This window comes from Rhagoletis pomonella, unplaced genomic scaffold (assembly GCF_013731165.1).
Source record: "Rhagoletis pomonella isolate Grant_MI unplaced genomic scaffold, Rhpom_1.0 Rhpom_scaffold_00007, whole genome shotgun sequence".
Lineage (NCBI taxonomy): Eukaryota > Metazoa > Arthropoda > Insecta > Diptera > Tephritidae > Rhagoletis > Rhagoletis pomonella.
In genome coordinates this window covers 50,758,890-50,781,056 of record NW_023458561.1, presented here as the reverse complement: position 1 = coordinate 50,781,056, position 22,167 = coordinate 50,758,890, and the positions used below count along the sequence as shown (strand labels likewise).

Genomic DNA, 22,167 nt, shown 5'->3' with positions numbered 1-22,167 from the left:
ACAAGCGCAACTTCTGCGCGAGAGCCACAAAAATTCTAAAATGTAAAATTGAAGAAATCACAGCCAGTCAAATGAAAAGTTGCAACTCCGCTGTAAAATCTGAGGACATTTGCAAAAATAACTTATCTCGAGCTTAGCCATTATTTCTCTAAACTTCTAAATCACAGTGCTCCTTCTAACTTTTAAACTATTAATTAGTTGCTTAAGATTTTATTTTAATAAAAAACAAAATAAACATACATTTTTTGCACAAATGGCCCATGATATTTTGATGTAAACTCAAAACTTCTAAAATCACATACATAAGTGGTTTTACAACAAATGTAACTTGGCAACATGGTTGCCTCCACCAGCTTCGGTCTTCAATTTTAAAATTTTTGTAAACCGATCGCTTACGATTTGATTACAGTTAACTCTAGATACTACGAGCAACATGTATACGAATTCAAAAAATTTAATTATTTTGCATTATTGATAATTGTAAAGCTCTGAAGCATGTATAAGTGAGTGTATACATACATACCTATTCTGCGTTGGTAACACAAATATTGTTTACTATCACGAAAAGATTCAAACACAAAATCGTACATTAACCTATTCTGCGTTAGTAATCAGATTTTTTTAGCGCATAATAAAGCTCCTCTCTTTGTTTAAACCCTTTTCGCATTCTGCGCACTTTTGTAACCAGTAAAATTTGTTACTGATTTGTTACCATCTCATAAGCAGGTAACAAAATATTGCCCCATGAAATATGCAACAACAGAATTTCTACAAAACTTCATACCTGGAATGCTGAATAAATTAAATCGTTACCTATAATTGCGGTTACAAGCAGTGCTAACAATGTTTGGTAACAAAATTTGCTGGTTACAAAATATTCGGTAACAAGCAGATTAGAGCTACAGGAATTCAAGTTAGGAGTAGCCTACTGTAAACGTACATATGTATGCGCGTAAATATGTCAGGACGCGGAATTTTGCAGGAATTTAAGAATTTGTCAAGATAAAGATGGCGGAGGACGTGGGAGAGACGGAGACAACTTATGTTTCACATTTACGCGTTTGTTTTGGCGGAGGATGTGAGAAAGACGAAGACAACTCATGTATCACATTTATGTGTTTATTTTTTGCATGCATATGAACAAAAAATTGGAAAACATTTGTTCTTGCCCGATAACAAAATGTATGCATACTCATGTATAAATGCATAGATTTAAATTAAACTTATGCCATCCCTTTAAAATAAACATTGGTTTTGCTAATAAAGCCGCCATATACACACTTTATCCACCCAATCGCCCGACACATAACTTTTTTTGCACACTTTAAATATGTAAATTTCCAGATGAAAACAAAACATAAGTACACTCATATATAAATGCATAGATTTCTTATTAAACTAATGCATTTTTATATAAAAGTACACTGATCTTGTTTAAAATAATGATCACTTTTATCCACATACACCGACAATCGACACTTGTTGACGAACACTTTGCACTCACAAACACCCTTTTATTATTAATATAGACACTTTCACATACAAGCACCTCCGTATTTTACACAAGCACTGAATATTCTATATTTCACACCATAATTTATATATTTTCTAAATTAAATTGCATATTTTCAACCACTTGTGCAAATAACCACAGAAATTCACACACATTTGCCGCTTTTCTTCTGTTTTGCTGGCATATTCCGCATTCGAGGCGAAAATCAAAAATCTGCCGCGGACAGAGTCAAAAGGGAGACGAACTCCTCATCTCAACCTTTCAGATACGGTCAAAATCGTCGCGACACATTTTCAAAGTAACGAGTTGTCGCTTCTTATACATTTACGTTCTTTGGTCTTACGTAGCTTAATCAATCTACGTAGGGCCAAGGAAGCATCTACAACAACCACATTTTAAGTACAGAAATATTAAATAGGTGGCGCAGATGGTCGTGTCCCGGTTAACTAACAATTCTATTTGGAAACTTATCCAAGACAATGACGTCCGCCATTTATAATATTTGTTGGAAGGCAAAACGTTAGATCTTCCTACCACACCATTCGTCTTCACGAAATCAAAGTTCATCCATGACTCATAAGAGACGTCTCATTTTCACCCAATTTTTTCTAGTATTATTATAAGTTATAACTGTCCCGACAAACCCCTATGGCCTACTCTGAAGGAACCCCGCATGAAACTTGTAATGAATTTCAGCTTTCAAAGTATTAGAATTACCTTGTCAAGATGCTATTTACCAATGTCTGCTGCAGTAGAGCGTGGGATCCATAACTGGAACCTCGAAGAATATGTTTCTCGCTGACATACCATTATCATCATCCTCATATCTGAAGCGGCGGAAAGATTAGATCTTCTCCCAAAGATCTAGTAAAGAACATTTGGCCTTGGCTCCTTTCTAATTAAAATCCCAGAAAAACTAGTACTTTGTTAAAGTCAACAAGCAACTCAACCAGGAATGAATGTAATGAAATCGTGTGGCCGGAAAAGCCATAAACAAATTTTTCCCAGCACTCATACAGTATTTCCTTTTATACTTAAGGCCAAGAGACAGGATTTAGAGGATAGGTGTATATAGGTGGGGGTGGGAACTCATTGCTGCTCTGCAAACTTACCATACTCCTTTATGAATTTAAGCACTTTGTTGAGGAAAAAAATGCACCTCGTCCATTCTCAGTACATCGGAACCAAAAATGTGTCGGCTGAGTCTAGCGAAGGCCGGACAGCGACAGAGAAAATGTTCTCTACTATCCTCTTTCTCCAAACCCGATGTACACAGTGGATCGTAGATGATGTCTATGGTGACCACATGTAGTCCCCATGGATTGTGCCCCGTAATCAGTCCTATCAGGGCTTTGTCTGAGAAGGAATTATGCTACCATCCTGTCAGGCCTTTTCAGGAAACACTAGGTTATTTTGCTGGTGTCAATAGTGCACCAACGGCTCTGAGGGACGCTCCATAGAACCGCAGTTCGCCAATTCATAAGCCAGCTCGTTACCTTTAATACCGTATTGTCCTAGCACCTTCAACTTACATTTCTGGACTATATTTGGAGAGGTGCGAGCGTTTTCCAAGGTTTTGGCTGCCACTTCAGGTCCTGACATTATGTCCGCGCCACCTGTCGCCAATTATCTAGCCTGCAAATTTCTGTATTACAAAGAATTCCGATTGAAAGATCGTATTGCCGATTCCCCCAAAGCGATAAGGCATCTGAAGTTACAGTCCAGCACCGTTTTCAGTTTTTGAGCCGTCGGTATAGAAAGTTTTCACCGAGCTTCCCAAAGGGTGTCTGGACCTCTCCATTGTTCCCTTGTAGTAAATCTAACGACGTACTTTCTTCCAAAGGGGACTCCAGGTATCAGTTTGTCATTAGGTGAAAAAAAATAAATGATATTGCTCTGGCAACCTTCTGAATAACTTTCGAGGCCCAGAACTCCGATCGTCGTGCCACAGAACAAAACAGTGCAGTCGACACATCGTTTTCATTGCCTCCTCTTGGATCACTAAATCCAGGCGACAAACTCAAGAAATCATTAAGAGCCGGCCCTGGCGTTGTACTCATGGCATCCGTAATGACTATACACACACTCCTTTGTAGCCTATTTAACAAAGAAACCGTGGCTTTGACCATTGTTCTGCGGCACCATACGATTGGCCTGACTAGAGACATGAATATCGAACATATCTTAACCGGTCTCAGAGCCTAGCTCTTCCTACACTGTCCGAAAACTTTCAGCGCTCGATTTATCTTCAGGTCTACGTGAATTTTTCATGCCAGCTTCGTATCTAAAGTTACCCTTAGATATTTCACATCCACGTTAAGACTTAGGTTTACGAACCTAAGCACTGGAAGGTTGGGACCTTCCGATTTTGTTTTGCGCATAAACACGACTAGGGATTGACAGCAGCTAATCTCCCACGGTCAGCAATCTTATAGAGTCAAAAGTAGCGCCTCCCAATATCAACAAAGACTACCATTGTGTATTACCTTACTTCCAGCACACCTCGGTCTTTGTTACAAGGTCATGTAGAGATGATTCACTGGACTCTCCACTTTGGTAAGCGTGTTGATGAATACTAAGGGGGTTATTCACCAAAACTTATCGACAGTGCCTGGTTTGGGAATGAAGGTTACCCAGACTTTTCTCCAAAGAGGGGGAAAGTGGCCAAATGGCAGACATGCCCTAAAAGCTCTTATTAGAGCCCCTATAAGCCTGTCTCCCCCACATTTTAGCATTTTTGGAAACATACTATATCACTGACTCGTCAGTCATCACCCACGATGTTACGTACCAGTTTAGTCTGGTTGCTCTTCACGTCTCAGCCCGCGTCAGGATTTATCCTGCTACCCGTAAAATGTGTTTCCAAGAGAGTTTTTTATGTGGCTTGCAGCGACACACATTTTCTGAGGGGATCAAGCCTAACCGTCAGGTCCTTTTGAAGTACCTTACACAGCCCACATCCCCATGTTGTGATATCATTGCATAAATCTTTATAAGAGCTTAACTATGACATGCAAATTAGCCTCTTATATTCCTTCTGCACGTTATGATATTCGAACCAGTCCTTTAATTGATTTCATGTTTTTGAGTTTAGGGGAAATTTGGTATTCTCATTTCAAGGAGCAACCCAAACTTCTGCGAGTCCGTCTTTCGAGGATTCCGACCTTTTGGTACTTGACAAGTGCCAGCTCCTAGCCGAAATTCGACGAACCTATAGCGCATGTCAGATGTGACAATGTTCCAATTTTTCCACGCAATTCGCTGTCAAATTGAGAAAGAGATATTTTATTTCGATGTGTGAACAGCCAGAAAGATTTTCTGTCACATTTCGGAAATCAGTTTCAGAAATCAAAGTTGCAAGATGTGACTGCAATTGAGAGAGCGCAAATCTATTTCGGAAATATATTTCAACTTGCTCGTGCTGCGCTAGAAATCTGCAATTCGCCTTTCGAATATAAAAAAAAAAACGTCTTTCGAAAGATGCTTTACATGCAAGGTGTGACTGCTCTTGCAATTGCTTTCTGAAATTTCTCAATTTGAGATTGCTCTTCTAAGGACATCCATTTTTTGATATGATCCGCCACAACTTCATTGGTTAAGGTTAGCTCTATCACTTCTTACCTTCTGCTGGTGACTAAAGTTGGTTTCTTACCAATTCGGAAGACAGAATGCAGTTCCCACGGAAGTTGCACTTTCTGCTACCCCACATAGTGTTTTGTGAGTTCGCGTCACAACCCACTATTATGCCGATACCATTTGACTCGGCGTACTGAACAATGTCCATAATCTCTCTCGAAGGAGGCCCCCTATAGAACTGTATGGCGAAGATTGCGATGTCCTTGTGGCATTGCCCGTCCGTACAGTACCCAATTCGTATCGCAACGACATCTTGGGAGCAGAACTCTCTAAACATTGTACATTCGACCGAACGCGGCACTACAATGCTTGCGCGCGCTCTTTCTGTCCCTCCCAATTGAAGAACGTTACCCCAGGAAATCCACCCAAGTCCACAGATACGCTAGCGGCATACCCGTGGTACCTGAATTAGGATTACTTGCAGTTTCAAATGCCTAATGCATAATAGGGCAATACAAAATTTTGTCGTACATACCTAGAAGATATAAAACCACTAATTACTTCTTACCTGTTCTCATTCCTTATCCGAGGACCCGAGGGCGATCCCCGCATTTAGTTCGAAGAACTTGCAACGAGCCTTCGTCAATGCATACCACCAGGAAAGAGCCCTCTCCGAGACGGCCTCGTGTCCCAGCAGTGACTCTCACCATTCTGCAGCTGCTTCCATCTTTTAGGATGAATTTGCAAGTTTCGGAGGTTGGCAATACTGCAACTAAAAGTTTTGTCGTTCAGGCCCAGGTAGAACACTGGTGAGCACAAGGCTTAAGCGTATTTTCTTTAAATAAAAAATGAGAGCATTCTCTCAAACTGGAAAAGGGATCGAAAACCTCGAACTTTTGTTTAAGCAGACAAAAGTTGTATGAAAAATACTTTAGCATTCAGAGTATTCTTGTTTTTTTTTTCGGTTCAAGGGAATCGCCTTAATATAAATAAATATAACACATACAGCATTTGTGTGTTATTTTTTTAATACATATATTTTTTATCAAATATTTTATTCGCAATATAACTTAAAATTACGGTTTCAGAATACACTTATTTTTTTTTTTAACAATACACTCCATTTTTAAAAGAATTTAGGCATTGTTATGAAGACCAGACGTTAAGTTTTCGTAAGTTTCTATATGTATGTAAAATATTTATGTATATAAATTTTATACGGCTACATTTAAAAACTACAAAAGTGCAGCTAATATCGACATTGGAATTTTCATAAGTTACTACATATGCCTCGACATATATCCTCCATTGGTCAAGAAAAAATTGGGCAACTGCTAGAACATTCCATGCTATCAAACTGCATACACAGCGCAACTAAGTGCTAATCACACAATTAGCCAAATATCTAAAAAACAGACTACGTATTTAAGCATATACTTATGTATGTATGTATGTATGTATGTAAATACAGTTGTTTAATGTGCCTGGCACAGTGTTTAAGCCGCAGTGTAGGCGAGATCCTCTTGGGGTGGATGCTTGTGCGTGCGACGATTGCGCATTACATACGGATGAGTAGCGCTATTCTCATAGCTGGAGAGATATGGCAGAGATAGCAGCTTTTCAGGATACTTTTGCAGCAAATACACCCAACAGGGAACCGTGCTGCAAATAATAATTTAAACAAAAGAAAGTTAAAAATTATAAGTTCTTTTTTTTTAAACTCATACGACTTACCCCTCACCCACGCCGATATTCATATCCTGCATATCCCGTGTGAATACATCCTGACAATCCTCCAGGTTATCCAATGATCTCAGCATCTTATCATCAACTTCGTAAATTTCACCCAAAACATAATTACCAACACCGGGCTTGTTCAACAAGAATGGAATATTGTAGCGTGTGGCTATCACGAGCGGCAGTTTCTCCGTGGTTGTGGCGCGACACCAGAATTTCGCATAACCATTGCCGGAATTGGCGAGTATGGAATGACTAGGTTGGCCATATTTCAAGGCGCCGCAAACGAAGAGTTTTTGTAGAGAAGAGGCTGCTTTCTAAAGAAGGAGAATAACAATTTGTATGTTAATAAAAATACATATATGTATATACATAAGTAATGATGGCAAATTTTTTAGTGTACATATATGTACATAAGTATAGCAACTAAAATCGCTTAAATTTTGTGTTTTTTCTGTACAAAAAAAAAAGACTTTAGTTGTTTACCTCCATTCAATCGGGACTTCACAATGTTTATCAATGTTTAAAGATATATATTTCAAGTTATATTTATACAGATAAATGGGAACAAATGGTCATATCTGGCTGAACTGTGCATGTTCATATATAGAGATAGATTTTATTCCTTTTATAAAAGCCAATGCGACAAAAAAAACTTCTTAAAAATTTTTAGCCACTTGAGACTTGCACGTTATCAGACTAATATTGAATGGGCTATAAAGCTGTGTACATACTTAAAAATGATGTTAACACTTCTGAAAAAAAAGTCTGAAATTTGGGTGAAATTTTTTTGCATTTTTTTGTAGTTATTTTACAAAGTTTAAAACTTAGGTTTATATTGATTTTGTTAGAGAATGGACTTTATTTTAATTAAAAATTCTTAAAAATACACTTAAGTGGCCAACAACGACACTATATAAATATGACGCTATAGATAAGACCAAGCGTAAGCTTAATCTTAATCTTCTTCTTTATCTTAATTTAAATCTTAATCCTAATCTTAGTCTTCATCTTCTTAATATTAATCTTAAGCCTACTCTTAAACTTAATCTCGATCTTAATCTGAATCTTAATATTAATTGAAATTTCAATTTCAAGCTTAAGCCTAGTGTTCATCTCAATTTAAATCTTATTATTGACCTTATTCTGAATCTTAATCCTAATCTTAATTTAAGTTTTAATCTTACACGCCTATTGCGAGTGTCGACTAGTAGTAGATAAACGACTTCTATTCGATTATCAATTATGCATGGTATTTTCAATGTCGATTTCTCGTTAAATAAGCGAGTGTGAATTCTTTCTCGTCGCTCATCCTTCTACAAACAAAGTGTTTTAGAAGAGTGAACGACGAAAAACTGTTCACAACTGTTCACAGTCGCTTATTGAACTTTTGCTTTTATGTGATTTATCGAAGATTTCGTATTTATCTAAACTACCGTTATCTATGAAGTGGGCGTGGTTATTAATTTTAAAAATTTTCAGCCGTTTGGTATGTTGTACCAAGGTCAGCGACTGTGCCAAGTTTGGGAGAAATTGGTGAAGCGGCTACGTCCATTTTTAAAAAATTTATAATATCCTTATTTTTCCTTTAAAAATCATGGTAAATATCAATTTTAAGTGAATAAGCTTCAGTAGTTATATGTATGGGTGGTAAGCGTGGTTATTGTAAAATTTTGCCCATTTTCAATACCATCCGTCCATGAAAGTTGACCAGTTACTCTAAGTCCAATAATCCTATAAGCCTCTAGGGATGGATGATACCGAGCAGTTGTAATTCTCAAATGACCACCGCCACCATTACGGTAGTTAGTGAATATGCAATCAATGACGAGTGCATCCACTTTGCAATATTTCGAAAATAGTCGCAATGTGTGCAATTTGAATATACCTAGTAGCTGGTTTGACTGATTGGCCCCTATGCAAATGGCGTGTGCTTGTCAAACTAAAGTTAAATATAAAATGTTGTCATACTGATTTTCACTTCACTATCTCTAATTGCATTTGGCGTGAAAATTCTAACCAGACGCTGTTTGTTCACAAGCGGAAAGTAAATAAGTACGCACATACATACATTTGCGTGTATGTTAGCAAATTTAAATTTATTTAGTATTTGTTTGTGAAATGTCTAAGCTATTCTATAGTTAAGTCTAATAGCTTATTCATTCTAAATATAAAAAATTCAAATTAAATTGAATAAAATGCAATGACCGGCGCGTATTGCAAAAGATTAATTATATACACATATGTATGTATATACACGTCTAAGTACATATATTTGTACATATGCATGTATACTTATATGAAATATTAATGCTCTAAGTTAAAAAAAAAATTTCGAAATTCAATGAGTTTAATGGAAAGTCAAGTGTCATGCATTGTATATAAATAGTATGAATGTACTTATTTAGGTATATTCAAGTAAGCGGGTAATCAAAATTGCGGCTAATTATGACGAGCCGCACATTTTTAGAAGATAATGAATGTAATGCATCTTATCAATAATTGCCTTGCATATACATATATATCTATGTAACTGCTCTTTGTGAATGACAAGTAAATTATTTGTCAAATAAAAATAATATAAGGTCTTCAAAAGAAACGCTAATCCATTTTTAAATGACTATGCAGAAATATGTACACTGACGGAAAAAAGTATTGGCACAGCGTATTTTGCACAGGTTTCCATTCCAATATTTTTCCGCAATTTTTTTTATAAAAATATGATTCATTCTACAACAAAAAACACAAAAACATAATTTCTAAACTTTGTGCAATACTCGCGAAAATTCAATAAATTTTAATGCAAATTTTCAAATTGTTAATTAAATTTTTTCGAATTTTCTTGAGGATGCAATTTTGTAGCCAATTATATTCTAGTATAAAAAATGGAAGCTCAGAGTTAGTCAAAAATGGCATTGATTTTTGAGGATTTTTTTTTTTGAAGGTGGTTTGCATTTTTAACCGACTTCACAAAAAGGATGAAGGTTATAAATTCGTCGGAAATTTTTTTTATTTTTTATTGTTTTTTTTTTGATGTATGTTATCGCATAACTTTGGATTTGTTTTGATTTGATCACAGGAAAACATCTATTTAGTTGTATTTTGTTTGAATAAAGTAGAACTGTGTTAACCGCTTTTTTAATTTAATACAACCATATATTCAAAAAAAAAAAAAATGCATGTTACATGTATTGCACTGGATTGCTTCGTTTCGTTTTCTTGTTTTTATTAAATAAAATGAAGTGGAAAAAGTGTTCTATTGTAGTTCTTAAGTAAATTTAATCCATTTTTGATCCATATTCGAATAAAAAACGTTCAGAAATAAGAATATTACCTTAAAAACAAAGTGTATACGTTTTTTTTTTTACCGAATTGGTGTGGCCGGAGTGTCAGAATTTCGGCTCTTTAGTGTTGACGATGAGGTTCAGAACACAGGTCAGGCAAAGATTTTTTTTTAATTTTAAAGCAGCTAAAGTCAAAACGCTTTATAATAAAGAATTCGCCTACCCGGGGCCGTTTAGGAGTTATTTGGGAAGTGTAAGGTGTCTTAAGCATTTAGCGTTTAATAATTATTCAGTTACTTCTGAAGACTTTAAATAAACTTATCGATTTTAAGGTCTGTATACTTTTTTCGTTAGTTTTATGGTCATGGCTGGACCTTTATCTAATCACCCTCTTATGAATATATCGATTACACACGCGCCATAGAAAATAATTCTACGAGCTTTAGATTTCTGCGCAGACTACTTCGTTATTCGAGTGTCAAGTGGAGCTCTATAAAAAAATACTTACAGTTATTAGACCTTAGGAAAATGAAATACTTACACATATACATATTTATGTATGTGCCCTCTAGCGAAAACTCAACTAACTATAAATACGCTATATGTACTTAGGTTCACTATTTTTGTTTTCAGAAAACTACAAACTGGTTATTTTTGTAAATAGACTTGAAGTGTTGTCATTAATATAATGCTTTTGGTAATGTCGATTTTTATGCTTCCATCAGATTGTAGGAGCATGCAACTAAAGAACAGAAAGAAACACAATGACACATAATGAAAATTTAGTAATTTTTGTGAAAAAAAATTTACACACAGTTTTATGGTTGAAGCAGTTAAAAATAGTCATTATAAATGGGCCAAAATGTAGCTATTTTTGTAGTCGACTCCGAAATTTCCGACAGGGTATGTACTCTCACACGTACGGTGGCGAAAATATAAATAGGGACACGACATTTTAACAAGTTTTTCCAATTTTTCTTTTGCTTATTTAATTATTATTATTTTTTTATGAAAGTATAGCTCGTTATCTAAGAAAACACATTTAAGTACGAATTTCAAACTTAGTATAAAAGTAGGAAAATTCGACAAACGTCAACAAAATTGCATAAAATGTTCAAACTTCTTAATCAGAATTTTTAGAAAAAATGTTTTGTAGACTAATTAAGTGCAAGTTTGAAGTACATAGCAACAAACTATCGTTGATTTTTGTCAATTCTTTTTGTTGACGGCGTGATGCATTTTTCTTATATGGAGAAAATTAGCAACACCTTAAAAAAAAAGCCAAAAATCAAAGGTATTTATACTTCCGCCACTGTTTGCACATTATTTAATAATGCACATACAAATGAATTTTTAAACGTATTTACCTTGTTTTGATTTTTTTTTTTTTTTTTTTAATTGGGCCTTCGTTTCGCCTTCGCATGCTTACTTAAGTAGTATTAAGTGACGCGCCTCCAATCCTTTGGCAAGCGAGTATGTGTAACTATATTTCCATGCATTTATGTGCTACATATGTGCATGTATTTGTACATACATAGATGTCCAGCAACAAAAAACATAAAAAATCAGTGACAAGAAAACCAGTTATCTTGTAACAACATTTTTGCATTGTCTTCAATGGATCGGATGTGTTTCTCAAAAGCTTAATGAAGCCGACAAAGCTGCAATGTTGCAGTCGTAAACGAAATGCATGAAGTACAATTAGGGTTGTTCATAAATTTAAAAGTATATTTATAAATAAACAAGTATTAAGTAAAAATTGAAGTTGTCGTCAAACTTGCACACCCCACGCTTGTAACAAAAAAGGGAAGCAGTCCGTTTAAACATGCACATCATCCGACTAAAATCGAATGGGCTACAAAACTGCATACTCGACAATCTCTTAGAAATTCAGAATACGAATTTTAAAACTTTGATGAAATTTTTTTTGAATTTTTGTGAAACTTTGATCTATATGGTTTATACTATAGAATGAACTATATTTTCATAAATAATTATAATACAACAAATTTTTCATCAAAATAATTGTGAATATTATGTTAGCACAAGGTGTACACTTTCATTTGTCGCCTAGTGTATATACCTATGTATATATGTACATATGCAGAAACGAATGCATTTTGATGTGCGCATGTGTACTAAATGGCACTTACAGGTAATGCATTCCACGCTATAAATGGTAATAACTCCGCTATACAGGCAGGTATGCTGTCTGTGTATTCATCAGTTTTAAGGCAGGCTTGTCGTTGGACAGCATGTCAATGGGATATTTTAGCAATGCTAAGAAACTTTCACAGAAAATTAAGAAATAATGCATTGCTGCTAATTTAACGTACGCTGTCAGTTCCTTTTGAACAAAAATTCGCCCATAGCGTGGATTTTAAGGGCATGGCATGCTGTTATAATGTTCCCAAGACATTTTTCTGGAAAGTGATTCAGCCGTTAGCAACTTTCAGCAGTAAAAAGAAAATGAATAAAGATAATATAGATACATACATATATGTACAACAAACAGATATTTTTTATATTTATACATATGTATGCATATTTAGTTTAGGTATTCTTAGGGAGATATCAAGTTTGGGAAGATGCGGACTTTCTGGCTCCATGACCAAGGTAGTTTGTTTTGGCAGAAGTGACTAGTGAAAATCCCAGTTTCGATAACCTCTTGGGATAAGGCGATACACAGTAAGAGGCCTGGATAAGTTTGGAATTGAAATCAACTGTTAAGTCAAAGGCAGAAGGATCTGAAAAACTCACGTTATATAAGCGAATGCAATTGCCCATATACGGTGCAGAAATCAAGCCTTTGATCTACCGCTGGTATTGCAAAAGAACTGCCCTGATGCCTGCCTTTAAACTTCTTCATTTATGGCCAGTTTCTCAATGCCTGAATAACACTAACCACAAGTTAAACTTCGTTATCGATGTGATCGACTCCATAACGTATAACAAGGAGTCGATAACGATGTTTAACCTGTAGTTAGTGTTAACCAGACATTGAGAAACTGGCCGAATTCAGAATCTGATTGAAGAATGCCCTATCTCAGAATTCAGTTCAAAAACGCCCTATCTCAGCACATTTTCAATATATTTTCATTTGGGATAGGGCGTTTTCGAACCAAATTCTGAGATAGAGGTTTTTTCAATACAATTCTGAAATAGGGCGTTCTTGAAAAGTTTTCTGAGATAGGGCGTTTCGAACTGGCTGCCGAGATAGGTCGATCTTCCACTCAGGTGTCGATATACTTCCATAGTAAAAATTAATTCATATTTTGTTCTAGTGAGATACTGGTAATCGATACAGTTATGAAATTTTTACACAACATAGAAGAAGAGGTGACGGTGGAACGTACTTAACTCAATATTTGTATTTTTTTAGATTATGACACTTCTTCTTCTTCTCTTCCTAAGCGATTTTGGCCGAGTTCAACAAAGCAAAGTCAATTGGAAATGCCAAGTGAAGCCAAGTCCATCTCCACCTGGTCTTTCCATCTCAGTGGGGGCCTTCTTCTTCTTCTGCTACCACCAGCGGGTTCCGAGTTGAATACTTTCAGAGCTGGAGCGTCGGTGTCTATTCGAACGACATGACCAAGCCAGCGGAGCCGCTGCATTTTAATTCGCTGCACTATGTCCGTGTCGTTGTAAAGCTCATACAGCTCATCGTTGCATCGTCTGCGGTACTCGTCTTCGCCAACGTCCGTAAATCTTGCGCCTCATCGGATGTTGTCATTGTCCGTGCTTCTGCGCTATATACCAGCACGGGCATGATGAGTGACTTATAGAGTGTGGTTTTCGTACGTCGAGAGATGACTTTACTCCTGAACTGCTTACTCAGTCCAAAGTAGCACTTGTTGGCAGGATTCTACTACTTTAAATTTTTTTTTTTTTTTTTTAATTTTTGAATGAGCAGATAGAAAAGGCTTTGAATTTTTTTAAAATTTTGCTGCAGAGTCTAATGAAAAATTATTCACATAATTTCACATTCTCCCATTAAGGAAAAAAGTAATTTTAAATAATGTTCTAGAATTACATAGCCATTAAATATTCTGTTATGCGACAGACTGCGTACGAGTAGATACTTACGAGTCAGGCAATCGTTGCAATTACACAGACACGCAGTGATAAGAACAGCCTGTGCTTAAGTGTTCGAACATATATACAAATACACACTAGGGATATTCACGATCCGGTACATACTGTCTAGCATGGTGCATGGATAGCATAAATAGCATGATTGTCTAATTTTGTTGCTATATATGGGTGTTTCCATACGTTATATACGTGACAGTCGTACGTTTCAATGAGATACAAACAAGGAAAAACATTTGTTTTCTTTTCCTTTGTTTAGATCTTTGTATAGCACACACGTGACGTTACGTCACATGACATAAATCTCCATCGTTACATTTTTGTTAATATTGCTTTTAAATTAATTTTTAACGCAAATAAAACATGCATTTTATGTCAAAAATATACTATACTATATATTTTGACTTGAGCGCCAATTCAGGAATCGTGACTACCCCAATTCATACAAGCATACTACGTGCTATGCACTTGCATGTAGACGACATTTTGCAACATCAGTCAAGTTAATTGCAACAATTTTATGCCATTTAATAATTTTCAATGAAGCGAATTAGGTGCGTGCTGCATGAAATTGGTCACATATACATACATAGTATATGTATGTATGTATGTATGTATATACGCCTAAAAGGGGTAGCAACGTTTCAAGAAATCTATAAAGAGAAAACTAAGAAGTCTAATTAAAAATTTGCAAATTTCAACTTGAATGAGTAACAATTTCATGATATTAAAAGCAATAAACGAATATTCCAGTCCATTATAAAGGGCAGCTGCATATCATCTTTCGCTGTATGGCAAAAACAACTGCACATTTTCTGCATTGCTACGAATAAAAAAAAAAAATGTTAAGTGAGTGAATAAAACAGAAATCTCGAAAGCACAAAATACACGTTTTTCAACAATTCTGTCAGCTTTCAACTCTTATTTTTTATCACTTGCAGCAGTCTTCTTTATTAGCCGATTATATAACACCTTACACAGCTCCATGCGGTTTTTGTGTCTGTCCGGAAAAGCAAAGCACTCATATATATATGTACATATATGCATTGCAATGATAAAGTATATATGTAAATACATGCATACATATGCGGAATGTAAAATCCCTACATTTACTTTTGTCAGACACGCTGAGAGTGTAGAGAAAATGTTGACTAGTGCCCATCATGCTCCACTTTGCATTACCCGCTTGTGTGTGTGTGTGTGTGTGTTTAAAATACAGGAGGCACGTCTCGACGTCATCACGAAAAGTGTGATACCAACAAAAAAATATATAAAAAAAATCACTGGGCTACACAGATTTGTCTTAACCGCACTTATTTTTAAGTAGATATACTTAGATGTAATTCTTGTTACAACCTACAACCAAATTTAAATTAATATATATATTGCAAAAAAATCTAAAAATTTCCGTAGCTTTCTATGTACATACATACATATGCGCCGCGTATTTATTCAAGTTTTTTTTAATTCAATGCACTTAGTTCGCTTACCCTGATGTTGGTCATTGTTGTTGCTGTCACACGCAAAATAAAATTATAAATTCAGCAAAAAAACTGCTTAATAATACTGCGGCGAAGTGTTTGGCTCTTAACCCTTAAGTACAGCGCTGCCTTTTCCACAATATATATTTTTTGAAATAAATCTTTTATTCAGCTCCACTGGAGATATTAATTAACAGACGATGTGTATGGTTGGAGAGCAAAACTTCAACTGAATTTCAGAACCGCGCGTAGTGGCTGCAGGAGTCGTTGCTGGTTGGCAATCATCGTCCACAGTGGTTGTCGTCGTCGAAAATAAATGGAAGGTGGTGGAGAAACGCAACAACTTAGCACAGACATTTATACATGCATATATACGTATGTATATGTTTATACATACATACATATGTACCTAAGCAAAGGTACCTACAAAAGCACCTACCTAAGTATACTTAGATACTTATGGATGTGTGTAAATATTTCTTAAATTTATAAAACCAACAGCGGCAAGAACAAGCCCCCGCCCGCCAGCGTGTTAAAAAAAACGTTCGTGAGCAACAACAAAAATAGCCACAACAAATTAAAAAATTATAAAAAATAAAAACTATAATAACAAAACAGCAAACCAACACAGCAACAACAATAGCAGCAATCAAAAGAGGGAAGTTACAATAATAACAACAAAGTTTTGATAACAGAGCGAACCGGCTAATACAAAGTATCTGTGAACAGGGTTGCCAACTTCACTTAAACCGTGCCACTTTTGGCACTATTTTACTGAAGTAAAGTTAATTTTTCAAATTGGCACAAAGCACCAAAATGGCCTTTTTGAAAAAGAGTAATATTTCAATAAATTTTTTTTGAAATCCTTTGCGTGTACATTTTTTCTCAACTGAAATTTTCTAATTTCAATAGTGTATACAATTGGTTTATGTTAGCTTGGCATTAAGAGTTTTGTTTTAGGAATGCGTTTCTAAGTTAAATGCTAAATGGGAAAAGTTAACAAGAATGACACCTTTTTTGGAACTTTTATTTTTCCAGTTGGCACATTTTGGCACTTTTTTATCCTCAATATGGCACTTCATAGCTAAGTATAGTTGGCAGCCCTGTCTGTGAAGTCTCTCCTATATGGGCGCTACAGTCGGCAAATCGGAGTTTGGAGTAAGTCACAACAGATAAATATGCATCCACTATGAACATATTTATATTTTTAACATTTTTCAAAATGAGTCTCGTAAAGCGGATCCTAATGAATCCTGATTGTGATTTCAAAATATGAAAAGAGCTGATCGGCTTTCTAACCTAAGTTATAACAGATGCTTGATTTACCTAACCTACAAGGGTTAACTAGACCTTCCTCTTTCGGCTCGTAGGAATTCGCCTGAGCCATAGCAATTGATATTTACATACATATGTACATATTTTAGCACATTATTTTGCCACTTCTTACTTTTGGTAAATATTTTCGCGTTTGTTTATCTGAGAACTTATGAAACGTATTTTTTAAATAGGCCCAAAATATATAGATCAAGTTTTAAAAACAGTTTTATTGGTGTTCCTTCAGTCGACAGAGTTATCAACACTGTTTGCCCAAATTCGAGTTGAGTTTTGTAGTCCTATTATCTGATCAGCCTTCGAATAGAGATGGAATATTTCCATAATATGACATTTTCTCAATATCCGGTATTCTCCTTTAAATTGTTATTATTTTAAGGCCATAGTACACCGCGACATCTGAAGTGCTCTATTCTGCTTGGCAATTAGCCTATATCTGAAAGTTTTTGATGTAGCCTAATGCTTCATGGGCTTTTCATTCCAAAATTCAAGTGGACGCTTCCTAGTTGATCGACAGAGACAGATTCGAGGTGGAAAATAGTTCCCCATATAATACCCAGTGGGAGTTCGAAAGTCCTCTCAGCTTAGATTAATAAACCACTTTTAACGGACAGATAAACCACATAACTGGTCTCTGCCTTGTACAATTAATCTAGTGCTTTAAAGCTTTTTGTCTAACCAGTTGTTTATGAGCTTCCTCGTGTGTGCTTAGGTTAACACACAAAAGATAAGGCGATCAGCCTGTCGATTATCATCATGTCCCTCATGTGTGGTATCCAGCCTAGTAATAACGTGCTTTTGCTCCGAGACTGTTTAGGTTACTGAAGCAAATACCAGTTTTGATGTTACATATTTTGTGGGACTTTAAAGTTAGAAAATCGGCATGAAAAGTAAATACATACATATGAAGTAAAAAGGGGCTCATTGAATGAAAAAAATTGATATTGTAAACTCAGCAAAAATAGGTAGCCTTTCCTGTCTAAGCTTAGCAGAGACATCTATTTACGAGTGCCTTCAGAAGACAATGGCAAACCTTCGAGTGAATATGTTTCGCGAAGAAGGTGCTTTTAGAAATCATGTGCCGTAAAAATCCCTAACCATTTTACATATCGAGGGCTTTTATTCAATACCCTCGATCTGCAATTTTCACAAAAACTACATTGTGATATTAAAAACCATCTGTGACTTACCTGTTATCACTGCTGGTAATTCTGACTTTACAATTTAATAATAAATTCTTCTGTCAAGCGTTATACAGTTTAGCATTAATATCACCGATGATAGTTAAGAATTAGGAGGATTTTTATACTAGAATATCATTTTTGTAAGAAAATCCATTTAAACTATAATTAGAAAAGATTTTAAATGTTATCAATCTGAATGAGTGTTATCGTTTAGCTGTATCTAATAGTAGCACTTTTTATAAAAAATATTAGTTTTTAAGCAAGTAGTATAGTTTTTTTTGTTTGAATTGGGGAAAAAATCACTGGTATTCTTTGGACTTTTTTAAAATATTGTCTTAAGTCTAGAGTTAGATTGCAGCAGCACCATTCGTGGGCGGCTTTTCAGGCTTCAAATGATCTTTCAGCTTATGAAAATTAAAGCGCCTGTTGTTTTCTTATTCAAGTACTTTTAAAAATGTCACATGTTGGCTCAATTTTCCGATCTACAGACTCGGATTCTTCGCGAAAATTGATGGCTCAGATCTGATCCTGATGACACTGATCTGAACCCTGACGGTGTAGCGCCTTTGACAGTCGACCATTGCCCACATTTAATTACACTATTTATCGAATAAAAAACCGGCGTTTTTTTGCAATATATGTACGAGTATTTTACTTTCAGTTGTTTCAGCAAATGTTGAGCCACAGCAAGTAATCTTGTACGATTATGCTAATACCATTGTTATAAAGCTTTCGAACATATACCTACCTACATACATACTACACATCGTCGGTGATACTGCAAAACAGTCTATGTCTATTAGTACTCTTGACACTTAGATGGTCTCTTACTTACACCGGAATGTATCTGCAAATTGTTACACCCTAATATACGAATGACAAAACTGTCGGCCTTTGCCTGATGAAGATGAACTATTACCAGAAGCGATCAGATCCAGATAACATATCAACAAATCACCAGAGGTTATAAGTGACATAGTACGTTTTGCAGTATCACCGATGATATGTACACACGCTCATTAGGGTGCCACACTAGAAAAATTTATTGCTTTTCGCTAAGGCTGTGGTTATGCCACCAATTTTGATTGCCAATCAAAAGAGAAAAATTTCGCTAATTGGTGTCAAATCTGTTTGCTGATTGGCGAACACAGGGTTATTTTTTGAGAAATAACTTTTTCCAATTCATTCGATTTCGCACACCATGGTAGCACTAATGTAAAAGTGTAACTAGAAGCGCATACAAATTTAAGTCGAAAAACGAAAAATAGAAGAACGACTTAAGACTTTTTATTTTTTAATTTTTACTTTTTATTATATTTTATATAATATTTATTTTAGCAAATCATGCTGGCTATTCGAGTTCGAAAATTCTCAGCACGGCACAACCACAACTGCACGGCGATTGCCAATCGAAATTGGTAGCATAATCACGGCCTAAAGGCCTGATTACGGCAACGTAACTTAACTTAACGGAACGTAGAACTTAGAAAATCAAAATGAAACAGATTCGACGTGGCATTAAGTTACGTTAAGTTTCGTCTATACAATTATCAGCAACATCCATTTAAGGGAATGGTTAAGTGAGAGCCTGTCTGTTATGTTAAGTTGCCATAATCAGACAATAAGCGAAAGACAAAATGTTTTCTTTTTGGTAGCTCACACCTACATACATATCTACTAATTAGTATAAATATGGAGTTTTTGGACATACAATTTTTAGGTGGAACTCCCTTTTGCTGTAAACACATAACGTTGACGATAGAGGAATAAAAATTTGAGACCTCAGAAAAACTTTATAGATAACATATCAACATTATAAAAAAAAACTAGTCTTTGTAAGCAAATTTCGACCACTTCAATGAAGTTTTCATAAAAAATTCAATAACCATATTAAAAAAAGTTAATTCCGCCATCAACTTTTTAGCTCAGCAGAAATAGTTTGTATAAAATTTACACAATTTTTTTTTTATATGGTGGGAAAGTCGACCTAATGTACACATGTATAGCTGTTATTGTCTCGCCAAGCGTCGAGAATTCGTCACGTAGACCAAATTGGAAAAAAATCTTCTGGAGTAATTCGTGTTCCACGTTTTCATTTAGTGTTTTGTGCTCTACTTGGACCATAAATACATATGTATGTATTTTGTAGTTGAGTTTTCGAAAATACCAGTTTTCGCATAATTATATTGTTTTACGGCGCAACTCTGGTTGCATATAAAAACATGTGTTTTTAATTTTTCATGCGTTTCCTTCAATCTTCGTTTGGTTTTGGTAGGTTTCTCCATTTTGTTTGGGACCACAATAATATCTCACATACACACATATGTATGTATGTATGCATGTTTGTATGTACCCTGTGGGGAAAATCTCTAGTTCTAAACTGGTGCGTTTCTAGTACATTTAGACCCAGTACTGGTTCGCGATAAATTTCTTTTGCATGCAAGCAACTGGCGAATTCAACATGGCGATGCCCTAGGAAGTATCAATTGCCCCCCGCTGCATCCCTTTTTCGATAGTTCCGAACTAGTCCTAAATTCTATAGCTCCGAACCAGTTCTAAAATCGACAGACGAAAGAAAAAAGTATTATCATTTTTCAATATTTTTGGTTCTTCCGTGTGTACGATTTTAAGTTATTTTGGAAGAAATGTTTTTTCAATTTGAAATTAAATTGTAAGAAATGTACGTTTACATACCTTTAGCTGTAGTCGAGTTTGCGGAGGTGCTCGCTAGATTCCAGACAGCCCCAAGATGTTGAAATTTTAGCACCAATTTTGGTTTTGCATTACCAAGCTACGAAAAAGCTTCTGCGAAGTGCAGAATAGAAGCGTATTTGAAAGAAAAAGCCGCCGAACACACATTTATGTAAAGTAAACAAGCCCCCCGCTGCATCCCTTATTCGATAGTTCCGAACTATTTCTAAATTCGACAAATAAGATCTAGTTCGTTCTGCATCACTTTTTCTATAGTTCCGAACCATTTCTAAATTCGTCACTTTAGATATAGATTTCTAGTGAAAAAACTGAAAAAAATTAGTTTTTTAAAAGTACCACTTTTCGCCGATTTTGGACTGGTGGCGATCTAGTTCCTATCGGACTAGTTCCTTTTTGGCGATAAAGACCTAGTACGGAACTAGAAATTTGATTCACTAGTCCGCGGTTTCCCTGCAGGGTACATACATGCATCCAGCCCCACATGCATGTACATTCGATTTATTTTAGATTAAATGTAGATTTTTTCTAAAGCTCACCTGTCCACTTTGTCTTATGTTAAGTGAATTTCGTCATGGTTCTGCCAATTTTTTCATTGCTAATAAATGCTATGTACCTACATACATAAACATTCATGCATACAATTTTAATGTTGGGTCATCATGCTCTAGTATCACTCAAAAAATGGGCGTCTCAGACGCCATCACGCCGATGATGATAAGAACTATTTTCTCCTCAATGTGCTTACTTGCATTAGAAGCCGGCAAGTCACTTGGCAGAATACCATAGAATGTCATAATGCAAACAAGCTTCTAAATTATAAATTTAATTACAATTTAACATTGAATTTGTTGTTGTTGCCAGCAACGTTTGCTCGTGTGACTATTTATTTACGGCAGTGGTTTTATCTACAACTCATCATCTGTGAGCACAAATGGTCTCAATGCGTAGTGAGAACCAATGTTTACGAATGAGAGTGAAATGAGTGCTCATAAATATTGACTAAATGACTGAATGAAAGTGTTTGGAATACAGTGAAGCCTCTTAGATTGAATCTGTATTAATTTTTGTTTAATATTTGCGAATGTGTGGAGAGAAAATGGGCGTCTCAGACGTCTTCCTCAAACTTATTAAATAATTTTAGTTTAAACATTTAAGCTGGTGGCAAACCTTTTCAATCACCTCACAAATATTCTAAATGTTCAACCTATTTTAATATTTCATATAACTTGGGTATAGTTTAAGTAAATTTAACTTTT

At 35.5% G+C, this 22,167-nt stretch overlaps 2 protein-coding genes across 3 annotated transcripts in view; one reads left to right on the top strand and one right to left on the bottom strand.

Annotated features, from left to right (window-relative positions):
• Positions 1-6,099: 6,099 nt before the first annotated feature.
• LOC118743016 (troponin C-akin-1 protein) lies at positions 6,100-15,896 on the bottom strand. 2 transcript variants are annotated; one of them, XM_036475482.1, is made up of 4 exons: positions 15,693-15,896; positions 6,824-7,143; positions 6,559-6,751; positions 6,100-6,494 (listed from the first exon to the last, which is right to left on the bottom strand). In XM_036475482.1, exons 1-3 carry the CDS (start codon positions 15,705-15,707, stop codon positions 6,586-6,588), a joined length of 501 nt encoding a protein of 166 aa, XP_036331375.1. In that variant the 5' UTR covers positions 15,708-15,896; the 3' UTR covers positions 6,100-6,494; positions 6,559-6,585. The 2 variants fall into 2 exon arrangements, with proteins under 2 accessions (XP_036331375.1, XP_036331374.1); XM_036475481.1 differs by having other exon boundaries at positions 6,126-6,751.
• Positions 15,897-16,304: 408 nt separating this feature from the next.
• LOC118743012 (LHFPL tetraspan subfamily member 2a protein) overlaps positions 16,305-22,167 on the top strand; it is a 35,694-nt gene continuing 29,831 nt past the window's right edge. The window contains exon 1 of the mRNA XM_036475469.1: positions 16,305-16,841. The gene's annotated coding sequence lies outside the window, so the exon portion shown is untranslated. The remainder of the gene's footprint in view (positions 16,842-22,167) is intronic.